Here is a 22,483-nt window from a genome sequence, read left to right as displayed (position 1 = left end):
TCATATTCAGTGGCAGCTACCAGCCCTTGCAGATCAAGGATTTCATTCTCCAGGGCTGTCATCGTTTGAGCCATTTCTTTTGTTACATTCAGTGTATACTGCTGGCAAAGCTGTTTAATTTGTACTTTTCCGCAGTCCCACCACTGCTGCAGGGAGGAATACGTTCCTCTTTCCTTCCTAAAAGTTTCCCAAAAAAAGGTAAAAATTTCCAAAAAATGCTTATCATCTAACTAAGACACGTTCAAATGCCAGCAGGCACTTTTAGGCTTAATTGGCTCCATAATTCCACTACAAATTACTACTTACTATGATCAGAGAAGCCAACAGGGGATATTTTGCACAATTTCATAGAACTTAAATGATGTTTAAAAACATAGTCTTGCAAGAGATACAAGGTTGTACTGTCTAGTGCTCTGGTGGAAACTTCTCCAAACATCACAAAGGTCATTTGCTTCAGTTAGTTGTATAAGAGCCCTTTGAGAAGCAGAGTGGGGCTCTGAGTGTTTTCTATCCAAGTTATCATTCTCAGTGCAGTTAAAATCACCACCCAAAAATAACAAGTCATCTGTACATGCATTCTTCAAAATATTATTAACTACATTCAAAAACAGAACTCTCTCTGGACCCAACGTAGGCATGTAAATATTCAGGAAAATCATGGTCGCATCATCAAATTTGGCCACAACCTTTAAACATCGTCCCTTAACAATCTCATCTATCTCATAGTGAAGCGGCATCGAGAAAAAAGCACAGCCACGCCCCCACTCACGGAGGACTTGTGACTTAGCACAGACAAACCCTCCCACTCCCTTATCCAGTCAATGTCATTGACCCCATCACTATGTGTTTCCTGCACAAAACATACATCGATTCGTCTCAATTTCAGAAACTCATGAGTCATCATTCTCTTTTTAATGTCCCTTGCACCATTTAAATGAATAGCTCCAAAAGTAAAGTTCCTCACATTGTTGAAAAAAGCCTAGTGGAGATGTTATAAACCACAGTCAACTGAGAAACTGAAATGTCACTTTGAAGCATCTTCATCGTGCAGTTGTTTTCGAATCCGGCTAACCTTTGCCCAAAGCCGATAAAATTCTGGCTTGGGAATGACACCCTCCCTCATCCATAAAGTCGCCTATCAGTCGACTATCGCAGGTCGAAGCACCATCCTGTTTGCCAGGGCAGCCCCCTCATGAATGATGCTGTCTTTGACAGACTCAGTTCCAGCAGACCCACCCGGTCCCTGCTCCGCAGATGTTGCTATAGTTACAACAGCCGAGGGGTCTCTCACAGAGAATACAAGATCACCATGAGAAAGATTTTCAGAGGAGTCAGTCTTAGAAGGACAGTGAGGTACGCAGCCTGCAGATTCTCAGCAGCCGCTCCACCCTGCTCCGTGTTCGGTTTAATATTACCGCGGCCGCTGCCTGCTCATTAGGGCAGTCGTGCACCAGCAAACGCTGGAGTGCACCTCTGCAAAAAAAGTCAAACAAACACCACAACTATCCACAAAAAAAAACAACAAACAAAGAAAATATTGTCACAAGGACAAAGCAAAAAAAAAAAAAGTTCAGAATCAGTCACTCGCGCGTCTCACTCACAGCACTCGGCCCAAGAGAGACACACGAAGAGAGAGAGACAGAAATGATCTGCATAATACACAGAATAATTTTGAACAAAGAAAGAAAGAAGTTTGTTGTCGAAAACGAGTTCTTAAACATTTTGGATATCAGTCTCCTTTCCATCATCATGCGAACAAATACATCAACATATAAATCAGTCCAGATGTTAACAGAGGAGCATATTTTCATGCTCAGCTGTAATGCTCTGTGTACACACTACAGCTGCTCTGCTGGATAGACGTTTTGACATTTAAATCAATACATTTATATTGTTGAGATGCAAACCTTTTATTATTACACACCATTTTGTAGTAGGATTCTGAACTGCTCCACAGTGTTTTCCACTTTGACCTGGAAGAACTCCCACAGTCTGATTTGAGGAAAAACATCCTCCCGAAGCACACTGCGGATGGCCTGACACACAAAAAGAGACAAATCTGCTGTTTTATGGTCTGCAAAAAGCTGGTGAAGAATTGCTTTTCCACATTCATTCTTTTAATCAGAGCACGTGTTACGGTGATGATGTAGAGTGGAATCCAGCATAAAGTCCTCTACTCACAATAAAAAGATGAACTGAGGTCATGGTCCATTTGCTTATCCTTTAAAGGCGGGATGTGGTCAACTCATGCTTTCTATGTGGTACTAATAATCAATGGTTCCATTCCTATGTTGGTCATGTTATGGCAGCAAACGGGGAATTCCGATGATCTCATACAAATCATTTGTCACAACTTCTGTTTTTGGGAATTGGGATCATATACAAGAAAGAGCAGTGCTTTGGTCTTTGGGCACATGACAATGTAAGCCATGATGTTAAAAATAAGGAATATTGTCTATGATCTCCAAATTCCACTGGATGTCAAATGAACTCATATCCCCTTATTTCACATACTGAGTAACATTACAATGTGTGGTGTTCAGCACTAACATTCAGGTGGCTCTCATTGGTGATCTCAGGAGGAAGTCCTTTGTCTTTGTATCGTCCATCTGCTACTCTGGTGGTTAAATGCCAGATAGCTCTATCTAAGACCCAGGCAGGACGCAGATGAGGAGAGTTCACCAAGTTATAACCACACTCGGGATGTTCTCTTATCCAGGCACTGTTTGCAGCTGTAAAGAAAAGCAAAGACAGAGTAACCAGTGATTCAGCTGTATGAGGGAGGTTTAATGCTGGAACACCAACTTTACAAACTTCATCAGAAGGCTTTTTGGACCTGCTGGGAGTCTCAACAGTAAATCACAGACAAAGTCTGTATTTAGTCTTTCTGCCTGGCTCATTTTACATCCTGACCTTTTCTAGGAGAGAGGGGGAAGAAGATTCCAGAAGGGAAGAGGGTTACATTCAAGAAGGGTAGAGGGTAGACAGTGTTAATACAGGGGACATACAACACTTACAAGAAGGGAGCTGCAGAACTTAACTTCACTTATGACTATAAAAACTGCCAAAAAGGATGATGATGATGGCAGCAACTAAAATATCAGGATAGTCTCTAAATCAATGATAGAAAAAGTGCTTACACTCCTTTCTTTGCCAAAAAGAATGTGCAAGAGTATATGTGAAAATATATGTGAAAAGACATAAAGGTCTTAGTCTGTTTTAGGGTGTGTTTGGATCACCAGTTCCTACATTCCTTCTGAGTCACACCACAGGCCCATGCCTGCTTCCCCTGAGTTCGTAGGTGAGATGGTGACTTTTTACAGTTTCAGCTCATGAGTGCATTTGTGTGTGTGTGTATATATATATATATATATAAAATACATCGTATAGCTTTTTATGCATTTTTTGATCAATTTATCGATTTCAGTTCATTTTAATGTTGTTCATGTTTTATTGCGATAAAAAAAAAAAACATTTTCTTATTTAATCAAAATAAAGTTATTAAGTAAATAAGTAAGTTCATTTTTTTCCATTCTTGCTTCCTGCTTGCTAGACTGATAGAATTATACATGTTGGAATGCAAAGAAAACTAACACTATGTTTGTGTTGTACATACTCACCAGTATGATTGTACACCACATCGGTAATACACAACATATTCCATTCAATCCTCAGTTTCTCCACCAGTGCCCCCACATCTTCCCAGGTGTAGCTCTGCCCCTCTGGGCTGAACTCGGGGCTGAAGGTTAGCTGGTCAGCTAAGGAGTAACAGGACCTGGACTCCCCTAAAGTCTGCAGGGGAGTGAAGTGGATCATGTTGTATCCTGAAAGAGAAACCCATATGTACATTATCAAATGTACAACATATCATCAAATGCATCCAACCAATATTTCATCTTAACAAAGTAAGGATAAAGATTATTCTGACTTTAATACAAGAACCAAAGAATACACAAGTGTCTGTGCAATCCAGTGGACTTCAGAAGTTCACTGAGTTCAATCCGTTCTCATTTATATTTAGATTTATATCTATATCTAAATATATATCTATCTGCCCTGACCAGTGTTATTCTGAAAGCAACAAATGAATAATTATCTAAAGTATAGAAGTAAACTAAATAGCTAAATTGAACTTTTAATAGCTAAAAGTAACAGTGGGATTTATACTAACAAATCAAACATACTTCAAAAGGTTCTCTCTGCGTTTAAAAGTTTATCTTCTTTTTATTTCTTACAGCAGGCAGGATTTGATTTTTGTTGGATTAGAAAGCAGCTCAGTAATTACAAGCCACTTCCAACAGAAGCTTAACATACCGGTCGATACAGCGAGGGCACCAGGTCCCCCTGGAACAAACGATCTCAGTAGGAGAAGAAACAAAAGGGGGGGGGGCTGCAAGCAGCTAAAGAGAAATCCACACAAACCAACCATCCCCAGCCTCTTTCTGGACAACACCAGATACATTACAAACAGATAACTTCGAACAGCTTTGTCTGTGATTGCTGTGTCACAGATCACAGAAACATCACAGAAACCTGGCTTCATCCCGCGATCACGGACATAGCTGTGCAGACTCGTGGAACACAGACTCCAGGAAGAGCTGAGGAGGAGAGTTGCTCATCTACATCAACGATAACTGGTGCTAACAAAGTCGAGTCATAAATCTCAAAGCCCTTACCGTATCATGCCGCCCATTGGCTCAACCACAGGAGCTAACAGTAGTAACTGTTCCTGCTGTTCACCTACCTCCAGATGCAAACACTAGGATAGCCCTCACTCATTTCCACAATGCTATAAATAAACTATAGAAGGCTCACACTGATGGCGCCCATAGAATCGTTGCCTAAAGACAGTTCTCAGTTCAAATTTCAGCAGTTTGTAAAATGTGCCACCAGGGCAAATAACACCTTGATCATGATTACTGTGATATCAAGCAGGCTTACAGAGCAGAGCCACAGCCTCGTGTGGGACAGTCAGACCACCTTTCACTGCACCTAACCCCAGCCTAAATCCCCCCCCAAAAAAGACCAACCTGGCCAGAACAGGCTGCCTCTCAGTTCCAGTTTTACGAACACAGAGAGAGAATGTTGAGGAATATGCACAAACTGTGCTGTCCTCCACCTCTGTTGCCGGGTTTTCCCAACCAGAAACCCTGGCTGACGAGCGACGTGCGGCTTCCTCTTAGAGCCTGTGACAGCGCATACAGGTCAAAGGACAAAGTGCAGTACGCCAGCGCCAAAGCAAACCTGAAGAGGGGCATCAGAACTGCCAAGGACATGTACGGGAAAAAAAAACCTCACAGACAATAACCCACGGCATGTGTGGCAGGGAATACAGAACATAAACTACCAACATCTCCACCACCTGTGCAGATGCCTCCCATGGGGTGAGGAACCTAACAGCTTCTTTGCTCGCTTTGAGGCACCTAGGCCACCAGCCCCCCTGCCAGCACACAGCAGCACCTCACTGACTCTCCAACAACACGAGGTGGAGCAAGTACTACACCAGGTGAATCTGAGAAAAGCTGCTGGACCAGACAGAGTATCTGGAAAAGTACTTGCTGCATGTGCTGCGCAGCTATCAGGGATCCTTACTGCCATTTTCAATCTCTCCCTGAAACAAGCCATTGTTCCAACCTGCATTAAATCAGCCACCATCAGCCCCATCCCCAAGATATCAGGCAACAGAGAACCCAGCCACTACAGGCCCATGAGGAAATGCTTCCAGAGGCTGGTCCAGCTGTACATCAAGGCCTGCCTCCCAGCAGCATTTGACCCCACGCAGAGCCCCCTGGAACACCCTGGTAACTATGGAAGACTCCTCTTCATAAATTATAGCTCAGCCTTCAACACCATCACATCAGACATCTTAGTACAGAAGCTACTGGACCTAAACCTCCCTTCAACCCGTGCCTGGATTAAAGACTTCACTTTTAACAGATCACAGCGTGTGAAGCTCGGCCCCCACCTCTCCTGCCCCCTCAGAGCTAAGTCCACTCCTATATGCCCTGTACACCTCATTAATTTAGCAGATGACACCACGGTTATAGGGCTTACATCTGAGGGCAATGAGACTTCCTACAGGGAGGAGATTCAGTTCCTCACAGGGTGGTGTCAGGCCAACAAATTACTTCTGAACACCACAAAGACTAAAGAGGCCATGTTGGCGTCAGGATGAATAGGAGGACTACACCCCCCTCCACATCAATGAAGACCGGTGGAGAGAATGACACCCTTCAGATTCCTGTTATCACAGCTGTGATAAAGAAGGCCCAGCAGCGACTTCACTTCCTGAGGATCCTGCAGAAAAATAGAGTGGAGCAGAAGCTCCATTCTATAAAATAACCATTGAGAGCGTACTCAGGAAGTTCGGCTGTGAACAATAAGGCTCTGCAGGAAGTGATCAGCATTGTTCAAAAGAATTTTTTTTTTAAATCATTGGCTGTCCCCTGCCCCACCTGGAGGAGATCGCCACCTCCCACTGCCTCAGAAAACTCAAAGCCACCTTGTCTGACCCCTCCCATACAACCAACCACCTGTTTGACCTGCTCGCCTCTGGCAGGCGATACAGGCCAATCAAAGCCCACACAGCCAGGATGACCATCGGAAACACGTATTAGCTGCCTTAAGACTGTTAATCCATCTGCAAATTCCATAACAACACAAGCAATATTCTGTCTCCAAAAGTGCGATACTCTTAAGCTGTGCATCTATGTTTGTTCGTATGCAAAATGGAACAGCACTTCAGGCCTTACATTGTTTATTTGTTATTTCCATGTACATATAAGCCCTTATATGAAGATGTACCATAATTTCATTGTACTACTGTGCAATGACAATAAAGCTTTCTATTCTATCTGTGCTTGGCCTTTGCAAACGCACATCTACATGTGCTGCCTATTGGGCACAGTATCAGAACTATGTAGTACAAAAGTTTCTTACTGGATGTGCAGACATCTAGGGGGCAAAAAGTGGTTGACAGTCATAGGATTATAATACATTTCTTTAAATAGACGCATTTTCATTTTTTGTTGACTCAATTAAATAACTGAAGGATAAAACCAATGTCCCTGCTCAGAGTTTTAATATACACTTGTGTAAAATGTAAGCTGGCAATACTTCTGAATCGACTTATCTGGATCTTAAACATTGGCTGCATATCAGCAGCATAGTGGTAATTTAGTTTGATGAGCTTAATATCTAACACCTCCGGTAAAAAACACCTCAAACCCCTGACTTTCAGGAGAAGTATCAGGATTTTAATTTCTTAGCATATCTAATTCAAGATTCCCTTATTGTCACTTCTAAGCTGTCCATGATGACAGATTTACATGGCACAGATCACCTGACAATGTAAACAGTTTCAGCTACAGTTTCTGATACAGATCATTTACAAATAAATACATAAAAATAAAGAAAACGATGAAACAAAAAGAATCTGCATGTAGTCAAATCCTTTTGCTTCTATTCATGGTCTCGATGCAGTTTAAAGAGATGAATGACGAAAGGCAAACTGAGTTTTACATTTTGAACATGAAGTAAGCACTGCAGAGACGTACTCTGGAGTGGATTCACAACCTTCTGCTGCTCTTGGCAAACGGTTGTGATCCCTTTGGAAGTTTTTAAGCATTTCCATCCATCTTTTTGGGAGATTGGTAAAGTTTACAGGCTTGTTATCTGATTTGGAGCTCGACTCTGCAAAACAAACCAGGTTGAGTGCTGGTTTCTGCCCTGTAGTTGCACATGCTGTGATAATGACCTGTTGATGCTGTTGATGGTGCTTTAGCTTTACACCACTTTTGAAAAGACAAAAGTTGATGCAGATAAATGTGTTTTGAAGTGTTAAAATAATAAAGACTGCCCAGACATTTGTCATTTCTGGTGTTATGAAATCTGTTGTTGTCAGGGCCTCCAGGCTTGAGTTATTTTTAAGCCAATAAGTATCCTGAGTGCTGTTAGCTTTTTGGAAGACTGCACATCTGTCCATTTAAAGTACATGTCAGAAAAGGCTGAGAGCAATGCAAAAATAAATGGCATAAATCAATATACTCACCTGACTCCAAGGCTACTCTCAGTCTATCTGGCCAGTCATCCAAGTGTCCCAAACATTTGGAGAGGTAGGTCTGGATAGTGATGCAGTCTAATGGGAGGACATGGTTGTCAGCTCCAACACGAAGGACTGGGTCAACGACAATGTAGCCTCCTCCTAACCGTTCTATGCCTCTGTAGGAAGAACATACATTTTAGCACATATACCCAGTACATATTGTTAACTTTTTTCCTAACCAAAAATAAACTTTGTTGTTTTTGTTTTTCTAAAGCATCAGTGCCTTTTTTAAATTGTTCCCAATTACTAGCAAACATATACAGCCTACTTAAAAAATAAACTAGGGCTGGACACATAGTTAACACATTGCGTTAACTAATGAATTCATTATCACCAACCATTATCTGTCTCCCATTAACGCAGTTTTTATTATTTTCATTGCAAATGTCTGTTGCAAATGTCTGGCTTTTATTTGGAAAAAGTCCATCATGGGCGAGCCTAGTATGTTGCTTACTGCTGCGGCGCTCACAGGAAACAGTCAGAAAAGAAAAGAGCAGCGGATGAAGCGGGCTAAACAAATATGGAGAAGGTTACGGAACTTTTACATGGCCATTTTCATTTCAAAGTTCTTCCAGACGGCGCAGTCGACAGAGCCAAAGTTATTTGTAAGCACCGGAGTACTTCGATCACATGACTGTACAGTTCCAATAAAAGTGCGTTATATGCTACTTTTGAATTCATTATTGGATTTTGCGTAGAACAATACAATTAATCGTGATTAATCACAGGATATGATGTGATTAAAGAATTTAATATTTGCCCAGCCCTAAAATAAACCTTCAATCAGCACACAGAGTCTTTCAACGTTTCAGAAAACGTCTGGTATCGTTTGGTATCACAGCTGCCTATTTTTCAGGAAAAAAATAAGAGCCCACGCTGTGGTGGAGGTGACCCCAACCATATCTGGTTAGTATACTCCATCTCACACATCCGTTCAGGCTCCTTCCCTACCAGTGAGGTGACATTCCATATCCCAAGAGCCAGTTTGTGACACCAGGGATCGGCGCGGCCAAAACCCCACATTTGCTTGCCACCCAGCTTGCACTGCACCTAGCCTCAATGTCTCTCCCTGCAGGTGGTGTGCCCAAGGGGAGGCCACCAGGCAGTTGCCCATGAGGCATAGGGGCTCCCCAGTTTCCCTATTCCATTAAGGAATCTTCCCCTGTCTGGCTTTGTTTCATAGAGGTCTGAGAACCGCCCTTTGTCTGAGACCAATTTGCCGTGGGAAACTGTACCAGGGGCTAATGCTCTAAACAACGCAGAAAACTTAGCAGAATCTTTTCCAAACATGACATTCCAGTGCACTTCACACCCAATAACATCCTCAGACAGAGGCTGGTTCACCCAGAGGACAAAGCACCCAAACAAAACTGAGTGGCATTATGTCTGCAGTGCAGCGAGGAGTGTGTGGACCTCTGTATAGGAGAGACCAAACAACAGCTGCAGAAGCACATGGCACAACATAGGAGAGCCACCTCTTCAGGTCCAGACTCAGCAGTGCACCTACATCTGAAGGAAAAGGGACACTGAGGACAGGAATGTCCACATTCTGGATAGAGAAGACAGATGGTTTGAGAGAGGAGTCAATGAAGCCATCTATGTTAAACTGGAATAAACATCTTTGAACAGAGGAGATGCCCAGCATTATCTCTCCTTCCCAGGCAGTTTCACAACCATTCACACCTTGGAACCTGTGACTAAAGCTCGCTCTTTCATACAGGTAGACAATTCATAGGTGTATGTGAGTGCTTTGCTGAACCACTGTATCATGGCTACATCTCTGTATCCACACCACCTGTCGTAGTGCTGCTGCTACAGTACAGCAACGGCCAGCAAACCGTTTATATGCACAGGACTGCCTCCGATAATGAGCAGAAATGTACATTTTGTGTATCCACGGTTTATAGGACTCAAAAAGAGAATTAATTAATTTGAGAATAGTCACATTCAGCTGCCGAAATGAACTGAAAATAATTATTCTGACCGATCATCGCCATAAAAAGCAAGCTGTATTTCAAATGTCTGTCACATGTTAACAACACACTGAAAGTACAGTGGCAGGTGTACTGTTATCAATATCATGAGCAATAAATCTATTTTACTGAGAACCATCACCAACCTCACGTGTAAATCACGCCCATACTCTGAGACGCCATGTGCATAGCCCAACCATGCTGAGAAATGCATCTCACACTGCAGATGTGGATGCTTTCATCTATTAACAGAAAATAATTACGCTCTGCACACCATGTTGTTGTGGATGTAAAACGTCCATCAAATAACTATAAGAAGGTGCTGGTTTGGAAACAAAGCTAAAGTCAAAGGCAGATAAAAATACTTACTTAAAAAAAAAAAAAAAAAACTTTCAGAATCCAGCATACATTTCCCTCTATCATTTAAAGCTGTCATAAATTCAATTTCAGCAGGTCTTTTCTTAATTCCTCAATTGTAGATGACCAATATAAAAGGCGGTCTTACGCATAACCAAAGTAGTACTGATAGGATCCAGCCATCTTGAGATCCAGAGAGCAGTATTTGTCAGAGTCATCCTCTCTTCCTGTTGGGTAGTTCCAAGCCAAAACACGAAAGTTCTTTCGATTGAACTTTTGTTCTTCCAGTGGGTAGTTGGTGTGCACAATGACCCTCCTCCCTTGAAGGCTCGGACCCAGGCGGAACTGCAGCTCAAAACCTAAGGATACAAAAATGATTTTACTATGACAAGTCCTTATTTTGTGCAATTTAATGTTTTAAGTGTTAAAATCTACTTTGTCTAAACATGTTTGCAGATGTTCTTTCACTCTGCAGATCTAAAATCTCTCCCTCTCAAACACAAACCTATTATAATGTTACTTCTGGAAAAAATAACTCTCGCAAACTACTAAACCAAGTGCACACACACACAGGGTGTCAGTAGCCAAAAAAACGTGGTCATTCAGAGTCAGAACTATGACAGGATTATCTATATATAGTCCAGTTTTGGAGGCAGCTCACGAGCCCTTATCATGTTCAGAGCACTGCAAATGTCAAGTGGCACACTTTTCTCCTGACCTTTTTCAGCCACCATATATATCACACTACATCATCACTATGTACTCCAGCTTTGAAGATGAGCACATTTCAGGTGGCATTTCAGTTCAGAACATATTGTGCCATTTAGAAGTTTTTCTGGAGGTCGCATCATATGACCAGAACAACATACCTACCACTTTGATGGTAGAAATATTATAATAATACAAAAATTATTTTAACCGATAGAAGTTTATTGAAAAAAATTGATTTTATTGTACGTTTTGGTTTCATAGTGTAGAATGTCACGTCCCAGTTACAAGTTTGTTATGAATCTCATGAGCGCACACAAACTGTAAAGACAATTGATGTTATCAAGAACAGTTGTGGGTACAGCCTAAATCAGTTCTGAGATACAGAGGAATTTTTGCAGCTTCAAGTCCCTAAGCTGAAATATAGTAAGCTGTGGCAGGTGATTGCCCTCTGAGCATCATTCTGATTATTGCTGAAGTGTATGCTCCTTTTTGTTAATAAAAAATTGTGCTTCAGTCTAACAAGTTAACAAGAAGTTAATCGGTAGTACCATATATAAACACCAACTCACCACTGACTCCTAGGGCTGTAGCGATATACTAATCTCACGATACGATACACGGCATTCAGCCAACGATTCAATACTATTTTATACGATTCGATACGATTTAATACACATTTTCTGAAAGATTTCAAAAGGGACAAAGTGTGATTTGACAGGATCGTCGCTGATTGGACTGGTGGTCCGTCCTTTGAACAAGAAGGACAACACCGCCAGACAAATGGAAAAAAAACCAAACGTGTCTTCAACGTACACAGACTCATGTTTATGTTGTGAATATTACATCATCACCCTGCTTGTTTTACCATATACACAAATCCAAATTCTTTAATCACAAACCATCTTTTTTCATTTTTGAGAAGGAGCTAAAACAATAAATTACAACAATCCTACATTCTAGAAACAGAAAAGCCATCAAAACCATTGAGCTATGCACTTTATACAACATTTTTATGAACTAATTTATCAATGTTTTGTATAATTTGACCCCCCTGGCATTGTTTTGTATTATGTTAATGTTGTGTGTTTTCACTAATTGTAATGTCTGACTTTTCAATAAAGTTTGCTAAAAAAAATAAATTAATTAAAAATCAATACTCGTGACTGAAAAGTCATTAATTTATCGGGAAACAAAATATCAATATATATCGCTTTATCGATAAAAACGCTTAGCCCTACTGACTCTCTTATAGGCAGTCAACCTCCTCTTTCAAGTTCAGGTGCTCTACCAGAGGCCTGCGAGCTTGAGGGTTCTACATGGTATCTTAGCTGTTCGTAGGACTGTTTTCTTTTGGACAGTAATCTCTGATGTTGTTCCTGAAAGTCAATCTAGAAGAACAACAGTTGCCTTCATTTAGGCATCTTTTCAACTTCCTCTTTCAGCCTTAGGTATTTGTCAAGCTTCTTGTGTTCCACCTTCTTGATGCTGCTGTCACTTGGTATTGCAACATGCGTTACATCTTTCCACCATTGCCTTATGCATGGTCAGGATGGGGAACTGAATTAAAGAGCAGTTTTCATGTGATCTGCTGGTTTCCTTATCACGCTACTTTGTTGGAAATGGCATTGTATGATGTGGACCTGTTGGATTATGACTGGCTTGAATTGGACTGTGTCTTTGAAGTGTTTGAGATGAAGTTTGTTGCGATTTCAAATGACAAAAGTCAAACAAAACACAATGATCAGCAAAATATGTTGTACGTCCACCAGCACAAAAGTTAACAGTACCACTTATATGCATCATCACATTAAATGCCATGAAAATGAAGAATGCCTAAAACTTCACATTAGCACAAAGATTTAATCAATTGCACCTTAATCAATAAACTGTACTGTACTATCATATTATGTATAGATTAAAGGATGAATTAAAGTTTATTGTCATATGCACAGTAAGGAAACATGTGTAATGGAATTCTTTCTTTCATTGCCGTCCACAATGAATGCCAAACAATATATTATCTACTTATAAAATAAAAAGCAATAAAACACAGTAAAGACTATTTTAAAAAGGCAGCATGAGAAAAATACTGGAGCTGCTTTTTGCAGATGATGTGGTTCTGTTAGCGTCGTCGGGCTGTGACCTTCAGCTCTCACTGGAGCGATTCACAGCCGAGTGTGGGATGGGATGAGAATCAGCACCTCCAAATCCCAGACTATGGTTCTCAGCCAGAAGAGGGTGGAATGCTCTCTCCGGGTCGGGAATGAGATCCTTCCCCAAGTGGAGGAGTTCAAGTATCTCGGGGTCGTGTTCACGAGTGAGGGACGAATGGAGCGTGAGATTGACGGGCGGATCGGTGCGGGGTCTGCAGTGTTGTGGGCTCTGCACCGACCCATTGTTGTGAAGAAGGAGCTGAGCCAGAAGGCGAAGCTCTCCATTTACTGGTCAGTCTACGTTCCCATCCTCACCTATAGTCATGAGCTGTGGGTAGAGACCGAAAGGACGAGATCGCGAATACAAGCGGCCGAAATGGGTTTCCTCCGCAGGGTTTCTGGGCTCTCCCTTAGAGAGAGGGTGAGAAGCTCAGTCATCCGGGAGGGGCTCGGAATAGAACTGCTGCTCCTCCGCATTGAGAGGAGTCAGATGAGGTGGCTCGGGCATCTGGTTAGGATGCCCCCTGGACGCCTCCCTGGTGAGGTGTTCTGGGCTCGTCCCACTGGGAGGAGACCCGGGGAAGACCCAGGACACGTTGGAGAGACTATGTCTCTCGGCTGGCCTGGGAACGCCTCGGGGTCCCCCCGGAGGAGCTGGAGGAAGTGGCTGAGGACAGGGACGTCTGGGTTTCTCTGTTAAAGCTGCTGCCCCCGCGACCCGACCCCCGGATAAGCGGTAGATGATGGATGGATGGATGAGAAAAATACAATAGAAATATAAATTATGCAGAAATATAACATATGATATGCCGATAAAAGGGAGTTGCAATAAACTAGGAATACTTGTGTGCAACATCTGCTGTATGTGAAAAGGTCAGCAGTGGACATGCAATTACATATGTGCAAACTAAAGGGTTAACTCTCCAGTATGGTTACATGAGGTGGCCCATAATTCTAACCTGTTTAGGTTTAGGAGGAGCTGTTTAGGTGACTGATAGCAGTAGGGAAGAAAGAGTTCTTTAGTGTTGATGTCCTGCATTTCACGCTTCTGTACCTCCGGTCTGGGGGTAGAACTGTGAACAGTCAATGGTGAGGGTGGGGTTCTTGAGGATGGAGGCAGCTCTCCAGTAGACTCTGCGGTTATAAATGCTTTGCAGTTGAGTCTTGGGGATCTTCACCACTCTCTGCAGACATTTGCGGTCTATAGCAGGAATGCTGCTGTACCACACGGTGATGCAGCTGGTCAAGATGCTCTCAATCTTAAGCAACCTTCTTCAGCCTCCTCAGAAAATACAGCCACTGTTGAGCCAACAGTCAACAAAGAGCACCCTGATGTAGGAGTCTGTGTTTTCCACGTGGCAGAGGAAATATTAGAGTGCAGCAGCGATAGCATTTGAGGTGGGCCTGCTTCCTGCAGGGGGTCCAGGAAGTCTGGTATGTTTCTTTGAATGTGGGCCAGCACCACTCTCTCAAAAACCTTCATGATTATTGGAGTGATGACTACTGTACTACCTCCAATCATTCAGGCAGGTGGGTTGGCTCTTCTTGGGAAGGGGGTGATGGCTATGGTCTTCAAGCAGGATGGAACGGTGCTCTGGCTGCAGAAATTGTTGAAAATGGAGGTGAGAATGTCAGCCAGTTCATTGATACATCCTCAGACCAGGATGTCAGGCCAGCAATGTTGTCTGGTCCTGCTGCCTTACAGGGGTTGATCTTCCTCAGTGCTTTATGTAGCTGGCCTGATGAGACCATTAGGGGAGGGTGGTCCAGATGTGTGTGTGTCTCCTCTCTGGACTGTAGTTGGAGGTCTTAAAGCGAGTGTAGATGGTGTGGTTCTGTTAGCGTCAGCAGGCAGTCTATAGAGCTAATGTTGCTGGAGATGGTCCTGTAGCCTGTGATGTGCAGCAGGCCTTGCCACATCTGCCCTGAGTCAGCAGTAGAATAGAAGCCATTCAGCTCCTCTCTATACTGCCTCTTGGCTGCTGTGATGGCTTTCATCAGTCCATACTTCACAGGTTTGTACTCCGTCACATTGTCTGATCTAAACGCAAGAGAGCGAGCGAGCATGTTGCGTACCTGGCTGTTTATTCATAGCTTCTGGTTGGGTAGCTTCCTGACTTGTATGCTGGGCATGATGACATACCAGAGATTTGGACTCAAGTCGAACTTAAGTCACACAAACAAAGACTCACTTAAGCTAAGTCTATGTGGATATAGCTAATTGCTGTTTTAAAATAGCCTACTTTTACAATTTCAGGAACACCTGATAAAATTCCATGTTGACACCGTCAAAAAACTGAAAAATGCACTGAAATTGCGCTGAAAATGTTATGCATGAGAAGTTCAGGCTACACAGCCAGTTATTAATATGTCTGTTAATGTATCCTGTGATGCAGAGCAAGGATATATTAACCTGTTTCCTAATACATTTATATACTTCAAACAAGCTTTCATGGCATTTCTTCACATTGGATTGAAATAGCCCTCTTAAGTGACCATGCTCTGATCTATTTTGATCCTGCAGTGTATAATGATATTACATATATTGATAATACAGTACATGCTTTCAGTCCATAACATACAGTAATGCAGTCTTATCTAGACCAAATGCATGTGTCTAATGATAGAACCTTCATTTCAGTCATTTGAGACTTGACTTGTTATTGGTCCTCAGAGACTGCTTTTCCAGACATTTTTTTGTGGTCTTTGTTTTATCAAACTTTTAACGCTAGTATCAAAACTTGTACTTTACACGCTCAGGCAAACGCCATACCGGTTTCAGGCATATTATTGGCTGAAGTCTCCGCAAATCAAACTTGGAAAACTGCCAGAAGAAATCAGAGTCAGAAAGAGAATAAGAATGAATAATAATATATATATATATATATATATAATAATAATAATAATAATAATAGAAAGAAATACGTTTTTCATTTGTCCGTCGTGATCTCGCTTTCATGTCTGTTTTTCATCGCACGTTTTAAGTTACCACAGTAATATTTTCCCTGCGAGAAAGCCAGCGTAAGCTTGTCAACTTTTTGTTAATATTCATGCAAACTGAAGTTCACCTCACCAGAGTTAGTTATGCAACCAAGCAAACAAACAGCTCCAACAACGCGCCTACAATTATGTTATTTTTGATGGTGAAGTCTCCATATCAAACCTTCGTCTCTTTGGCAACGAGAAGCCCCCAGTGGAGAAGAGAGATCTACCACAACTCGCCAGGCGACTTGAAAGTCCACAGAAACCCATCCACAACCAGCTGCCTACTGAGAAAAGCCCAGAGACAGCGGACCGGCTGGCTATCACCAGGGGCCTCATGTGCAAAGGGTGCATACGCACAAAAAAGTGGCGTACGCTCTTTTTCACGGCAAAGTTCAGATGTATCAAGAGTGAAATGACCGTGGTAATGTGCGGTGCCTCACGCCAACTTCATGGCTGGTGTACGCACTTTTCTAGAGCTGTTGATTCTTTGACGAAATGTCTTAATCAGCCTCACCTTTTCCCCTGCGCACTTCTGCAGTGGTTACTGTATGAACGACACGTTTGCTGTGAGTTACACAAAAACATCGGTATTTACCTTGGGGGTAATCAGAGTCACCCACATGTGCTCCCACCACCCCTGAGAGAGCAGTGTCACCAATAATTGTGCCGACTCTCTGTTCAAACAGGGTGGGCCCCTCTTCTCCTGTCCCCCCGCCTGTTTTGGCCACACTTAGGCGGTGGGCAGCCATTCTCCGCTTCACATCCACCTAAATATCAGCTCACTTCTTCTTCACCTCTGCTTGTGTGCGCTTCTCAGACCCCACAGCACTGACACAGCCTCACACACGCTCTCCCACCCACACCTCTTGCGTTTGTTGCTTATGCGAGAGGACAGCGCTCAATTCTACATAGATTGGAATGTACAAAGGAAATGTGCTTGGATACATACATCTGGATATTTTGTGCGTACAACGTTTTCTGGATTTGAGTGTACGCCATGTTTCAGTAGGAAATCCACTCAAAATTTGTACATGAGGCCCCTGGTGTATTCACAGCTAACTAGCTGGGCTAAGTGCCAACCGAAGTCAGGTCTACTATCTTCTTCTCCTGTTCAGAAGGTACGGTGGTGTCGAGAGAATTCACTGTCAAAAATGATAAAATGACTCCAAAGTTGTTAGCCTTTAAACCTTGAATAATGACTAAAATTAAGACCCAATTTTAGCAATTCTGGTACATTTCTCCATTCTCTTGACCCTTTCCCAAACCAGAGCGTTCCCTACACCGCCATACAGAGTCCACACATTTCTCCCGTTTAGTTACTTACTCCTGGTTACATCTTTCAACAATTGGTTGTTGAATGCTTCTTTATGTAATTTTGGTAAATTCAAATGAGAACTCATGAAGTAGCACTGTGAGACTGATTTAAGACTAATGGATTTGTTTGTGCTCGTTATCAATGTTTATTTAATTCAACAGTGAGAACGTTATACAGGTTTGAGTCAACAGGTGAAAATCCATGGAATGAGTGCAGAAGAGATAATCCAGGATTCAGTCTTATTCAAAAGCGATCTGACATTCACTAGGGCCATGCGGACAGAATGCACGACTGAGCTAGGAGATTCGTGGAAGGTGTGGGCAACGATTGGCTAGGCGTGCGGGCAGAAGTTGATGCCATGTAAGCTCTGAAATTAACTGGGATTCCTCCTCTCTTTCGGGATGCCTGACAGCAATTGCTGCGTGGCAATGGGCAACGTGGACACCAAGAAAAGGCAGCGGTTGATTCGATTGTGCACAACCACCATGCAGACACCATGCTCCCTCCACCTCCACCTCTTCAGCTGCTTTCTCTATACTGCTTCCACTGCCCAGGTGTACTTCCACCTCAATGGCAACTCGCATCACCAAGCCTCCTCCTCCGCCTAACTGCACCTCCACCCCGGCAGCAGCTCTCACCAACAGGCTTCTTCTGTCCAGCCGTACCTCTACGGCACCTTACACCACCAGGTCCCCAGAGCCAAGTTGCACCTCCACCTCTGCGGCAGCTTCCACCGCCGGGCCTCCAGAGCCAAGCTGCACCTCCACATCTGCAGCAACTCCCACCACTGGATGAGGGGAGGATGGGGAAATATGTTTCTGGAACACTGAAATGCAGTATTTTGGCTCCTTTGCTTTTCACCTTGTACACATTGGACTTCAGGTACAACTCAGAGTCCTACCACATACAGAAGTATTCTGATGATACGGCTGTTGTGGCATGTGTGTGCGGGGGACAGGAGAAGGAGTACAGGGACCTTGTGGAGTCCTTCAATGGCTGGACCAAAAATAACTGTCTGCTCCTGAACCAAGGAGCTGGTGGTGGACTTGAGGAGATCTAAATAATAAAGATAATAAACTGGAGTGGTCTGCCAACATAGAAGTAGTGTACAGGAGGGGCCAGAGCCGTCTCTTCTTCCTGAGACTACACAGGTCCTGCAATGTCTGCAGTGAAATGATGAGCATGTTTTATCACACTATCACTGAGAGTGCACTGTTCTATGCTGTTGTCTGCTGGGGGAGTTGCTCTACAGACAAAAACTGTAGATGTCTGGACAAACTGGTAAAAAAGGCCAGTTCGGTTGTAGGTAGAAGACTAAACCCTCTCAGTGCTGTGGTGGAGCAACGGATGAGGAGGAAATTATTTTCTGTTTTGGAGAACAATAAACATCCTCTCCACAGCATCCTGGCAGGTCAGAGGAGCAGCTGCAGTGAGAGGCTGCAGGACTGAGAGGTTCAGGAGGTCCTTTGTCCTTTGAACAGTGACTGCAGACATGTTCTTCTCAAATTCATTTATTTATGAATGTATTCATTTAGTATTATTGTTGTTGTTGTTCTAATGTACAATCATTGAAAATGTTTAAAAAAAATAATAATAATTGGAGCTACTTGACTAATTTTGAATTTCCGCCACTGGGGGATGACTAAAGTATTTCTATTCTATTTGGAGACGGGTCAGGCGATCAAACACTAGCAGTGGTGACAAGTAGTGTTAGGAGAATAAAACACAAAAACAGCAGCAGCAAACAGCACACCAGCTACAATGGTGCCATCTTGAATGTAAATAAAAAAATTAGAAAGCTAATTATTTGTATTAGCATAAATCTAAGTCCTGGTATCGGATCGGAACCCCAAAAAAGGTGGATTAGTGTATCTCTGTCATTCTAAAAGGTTAACCTCCAAGTACATGTCCACACCTATATTCCTTCAATTCTGTCCTATTCCCAAGGTTTCTGCTGATGAAAGAAAACATCTACAAAGTATGATGCTGCCATCACCATGATGCACAATTGGTGGTTAGAGTAAGAGAGTCTACATTTGCACAACAGCCTTTTCCTTGATAGCTAAAAAGTTTCATCTTAGACTCATCTCCTTACAACCTCTGCAACACAATGATGTCATCAGCAATGTCATCACTTGCAAATATGGTGATTAATTTTACTTCCTTCATAAACTTTGGGTCACACAATATTTTTCCCATTTACAGTATCCCTTAAACCACTTTAAAAGTGTCCACTTTTGCAGTCTTTTGAAATGTTTTGAAGAAGTTACTCTAATCTTCTGCAAGAATTTGTTCATGACCTGTTTGGAAATGATTTCCTTTCTTAGCTTTCACAAGAACAGAGAGATTATATAACACTCAAACAGAGCAACAGATCTTAACTGACAATGGGCTCAGTATATATGTGAATACTATTCAGTTTTAGATTCTCTTTACTTTTTTAATTATAATTTCACTTCACCAATTTAGAATGTTTTGTATAATTTATAACATAAAACCTAAAAATTACAGGCTGTAATGCAAACTGTGCATACATTTTATACTATCAAACTGTATACTGCTTTTAACCATTTAAGCCCCATTGTCGCAGAATTGTGACGAACCACACTGAATGAAATTGGTTGAAAATCCAAAGTAGCACAACAAGTCTTGTTTCTACTCACAACTACGAGATGACACACAAAACAAAGTATAATAACAGCCATTATGTCATGTGGAAGTGTTTATATATTGAAGATGTCTGGGTGAGATTTCGAGAAAATAAATGTAGAACAATTAACAAGAAAAGATGTTTTAAATCAAATATTTCCCAATGAAGACTCAGAGGGTAAGAATTTGCCTTTAGAGAGTGGCAGTTTGTTGTCAGACGAAGAGTGAGAAGATGGATCAGAGGACGACAAGGGAGCAGGTGTGTATGGAAGGGCTACGGGGGCGGGCTTCAGAGCCGGGCTACAGGGGCGGGCTTCAGAGCCGGGCTACAGGGGCGGGCTACAGGGGCGGGCTTCAGAGCCGGGCTACAGGGGCGGGCTACAGGGGCGGGCTTCAGAGCCGGGCTTCAGAGGCGGGCTACAGGGGCGGGCTTCAGAGCCGGGCTACAGGGGCGGGCTTCAGAGCCGGGCTACAGGGCCGGGCTACAGGGGCGGGCTTCAGAGGCGGGCTACAGGGGCGGGCTTCAGAGCCGGGCTACAGGGGCGGGCTTCAGAGCCGGGCTACAGGGCCGGGCTACAGGGGCGGGCTTCAGAGCCGGGCTACAGGGGCGGGCTACAGAGCCGGGCTACAGGGGCGGGCTTCAGAGCCGGGCTACAGGGGCGGGCTTCAGAGCCGGGCTACAGGGGCGGGCTTCAGAGCCGGGCTACAGGGGCGGGCTTCAGAGCCGGGCTACAGGGGCGGGCTTCAGAGCCGGGCTACAGGGGCGGGCTACAGAGCCGGGCTACTGGGGGGGGCTTCAGAGCCGGGCTACAGGGGCGGGCTTCAGAGCCGGGCTACAGGGGCGGGCTTCAGAGCCGGGCTACAGGGGCGGGCTACAGAGCCGGGCTACTGGGGGGGGCTACATGACCCTGGAAACAAGTTAGAAATTGATGAACTGTACCCGGGTGGAATAGGTACTTTGATGAGCCTACTGGCTATTCAGGAAAGAAAAATTTGACAAATAGTGAGCCCACTGAGTTTTTTTGTCCCTCATCCTAACTGATGATTTCTGGACACTGAACACAAATCAAACAAACGGATATGAACACAAGTTCTTGGCCAGTCAAACACTGAAGCCAAAATTAAGATCTTATCGAAAGACATTCGACTGATTCTTACTGACATTTTCCAGCTTTTTTTATATGGATAAAATGACCAAAAATAAGGAAGGATGTTTCATTCAGCATTCACTAAAGGTTGTATAATCCAAGACACTGACACAAACTGACGCAAATTTAAGTGATTACATTTATTATCTTCCTGAACATTGGGTCACATTCAGTCTTTCCTATTTGTAACCACATGAGCTGCAATCTTGCCATCAAAACATGTTTTTTTTTTAAATTTTCTAAAAAGCCCTGGAGCTGAAAGAGTTTAAACCCAGACAGTTCACAAGTTTGTTAGTTTTCTTTATTTTCTTAAATAAATACAATATGTTCAGTCATTTAGCAAAGTGGAAGACATTTGTCTGAAAGATGTCTTACCTTGTTCAAGTCTGAACAGGGTTTGATCTAAATTCTCCTTGTCGTTCAGCATAAGGACTCTGATCTGCTTCAGGTGCTGAGGTAACATCATGAGAAGATCTCCTCAAATTGAAGTGATCCCTAGTCTCCTGTTAACAGAAAAAAGACAAGATAATACATATATACTACATATAATCAAACCAACCAGAGTTTGTTCTGTTGTCAGTGAATTTCCCCCCTGAAGTGGAGCAAAGCATTGGCACTGCGTTTTCAATACAGTATGTATCTGCAGCACACCACCTCTGGTGGCTCAATACTTGCACAAGTCTCTTACAAACTACACAATGTCTTAATGACAGATGCCAGAGTTAGAAATTATGTATACTAAAAATAAGCAAGTTAAACTAACACTAAAGACGTTTGTGAACCTTCAATCAATGTGCTTCTGTTGTTACGCACATTCCCAGATTTCAAAGTGCCCTGGAGTGCCTGGGGGGTGAGATACCGCAATTCACACCATCACAAATACAGTTTAGGGGAGGGCTAATTAAGTTTAGAGGGGAAAAAAACTGATAGATTCAGCAAAGACACCATGAGAGAGCTCTGAGAAATAACAGGACAGCAGACGATGGTAGTTAGCTTTACTGTTACTATTGATAAGTTATAACCGATTAGCTCTTTTGCAGCAATCAACAACACAAGAGTTATCTTCTCGGTCGGTGGTTACCTCCTTA

The 22,483-nt window shown here is 43.0% G+C and overlaps 1 protein-coding gene across 2 annotated transcripts in view; it reads right to left on the bottom strand.

Moving 5' to 3' along the window:
* agla (amylo-alpha-1, 6-glucosidase, 4-alpha-glucanotransferase a) overlaps positions 1-22,483 on the bottom strand; it is a 91,083-nt gene that overhangs the window by 58,142 nt on the left and 10,458 nt on the right. For both annotated transcript variants that reach the window (XM_072363496.1, XM_072363495.1), the window contains exons 2-7: positions 21,771-21,898; positions 10,583-10,793; positions 8,051-8,220; positions 3,621-3,824; positions 2,551-2,732; positions 1,925-2,036 (exon numbers count right to left, since the gene is read on the bottom strand). In XM_072363496.1, coding sequence (XP_072219597.1) covers positions 1,925-2,036; positions 2,551-2,732; positions 3,621-3,824; positions 8,051-8,220; positions 10,583-10,793; positions 21,771-21,861 — 970 coding nt within the window. In that variant the 5' untranslated portion in view covers positions 21,862-21,898. The remainder of the gene's footprint in view (positions 1-1,924; positions 2,037-2,550; positions 2,733-3,620; positions 3,825-8,050; positions 8,221-10,582; positions 10,794-21,770; positions 21,899-22,483) is intronic.

This window comes from Leuresthes tenuis, unplaced genomic scaffold (genome assembly GCF_036924035.1).
Source record: "Leuresthes tenuis unplaced genomic scaffold, fLeuTen1.0.hap1 SCAF_14, whole genome shotgun sequence".
Classification (NCBI taxonomy): domain Eukaryota; kingdom Metazoa; phylum Chordata; class Actinopteri; order Atheriniformes; family Atherinopsidae; genus Leuresthes; species Leuresthes tenuis.
This window is presented reverse-complemented; position numbering and strand designations above follow the sequence as displayed.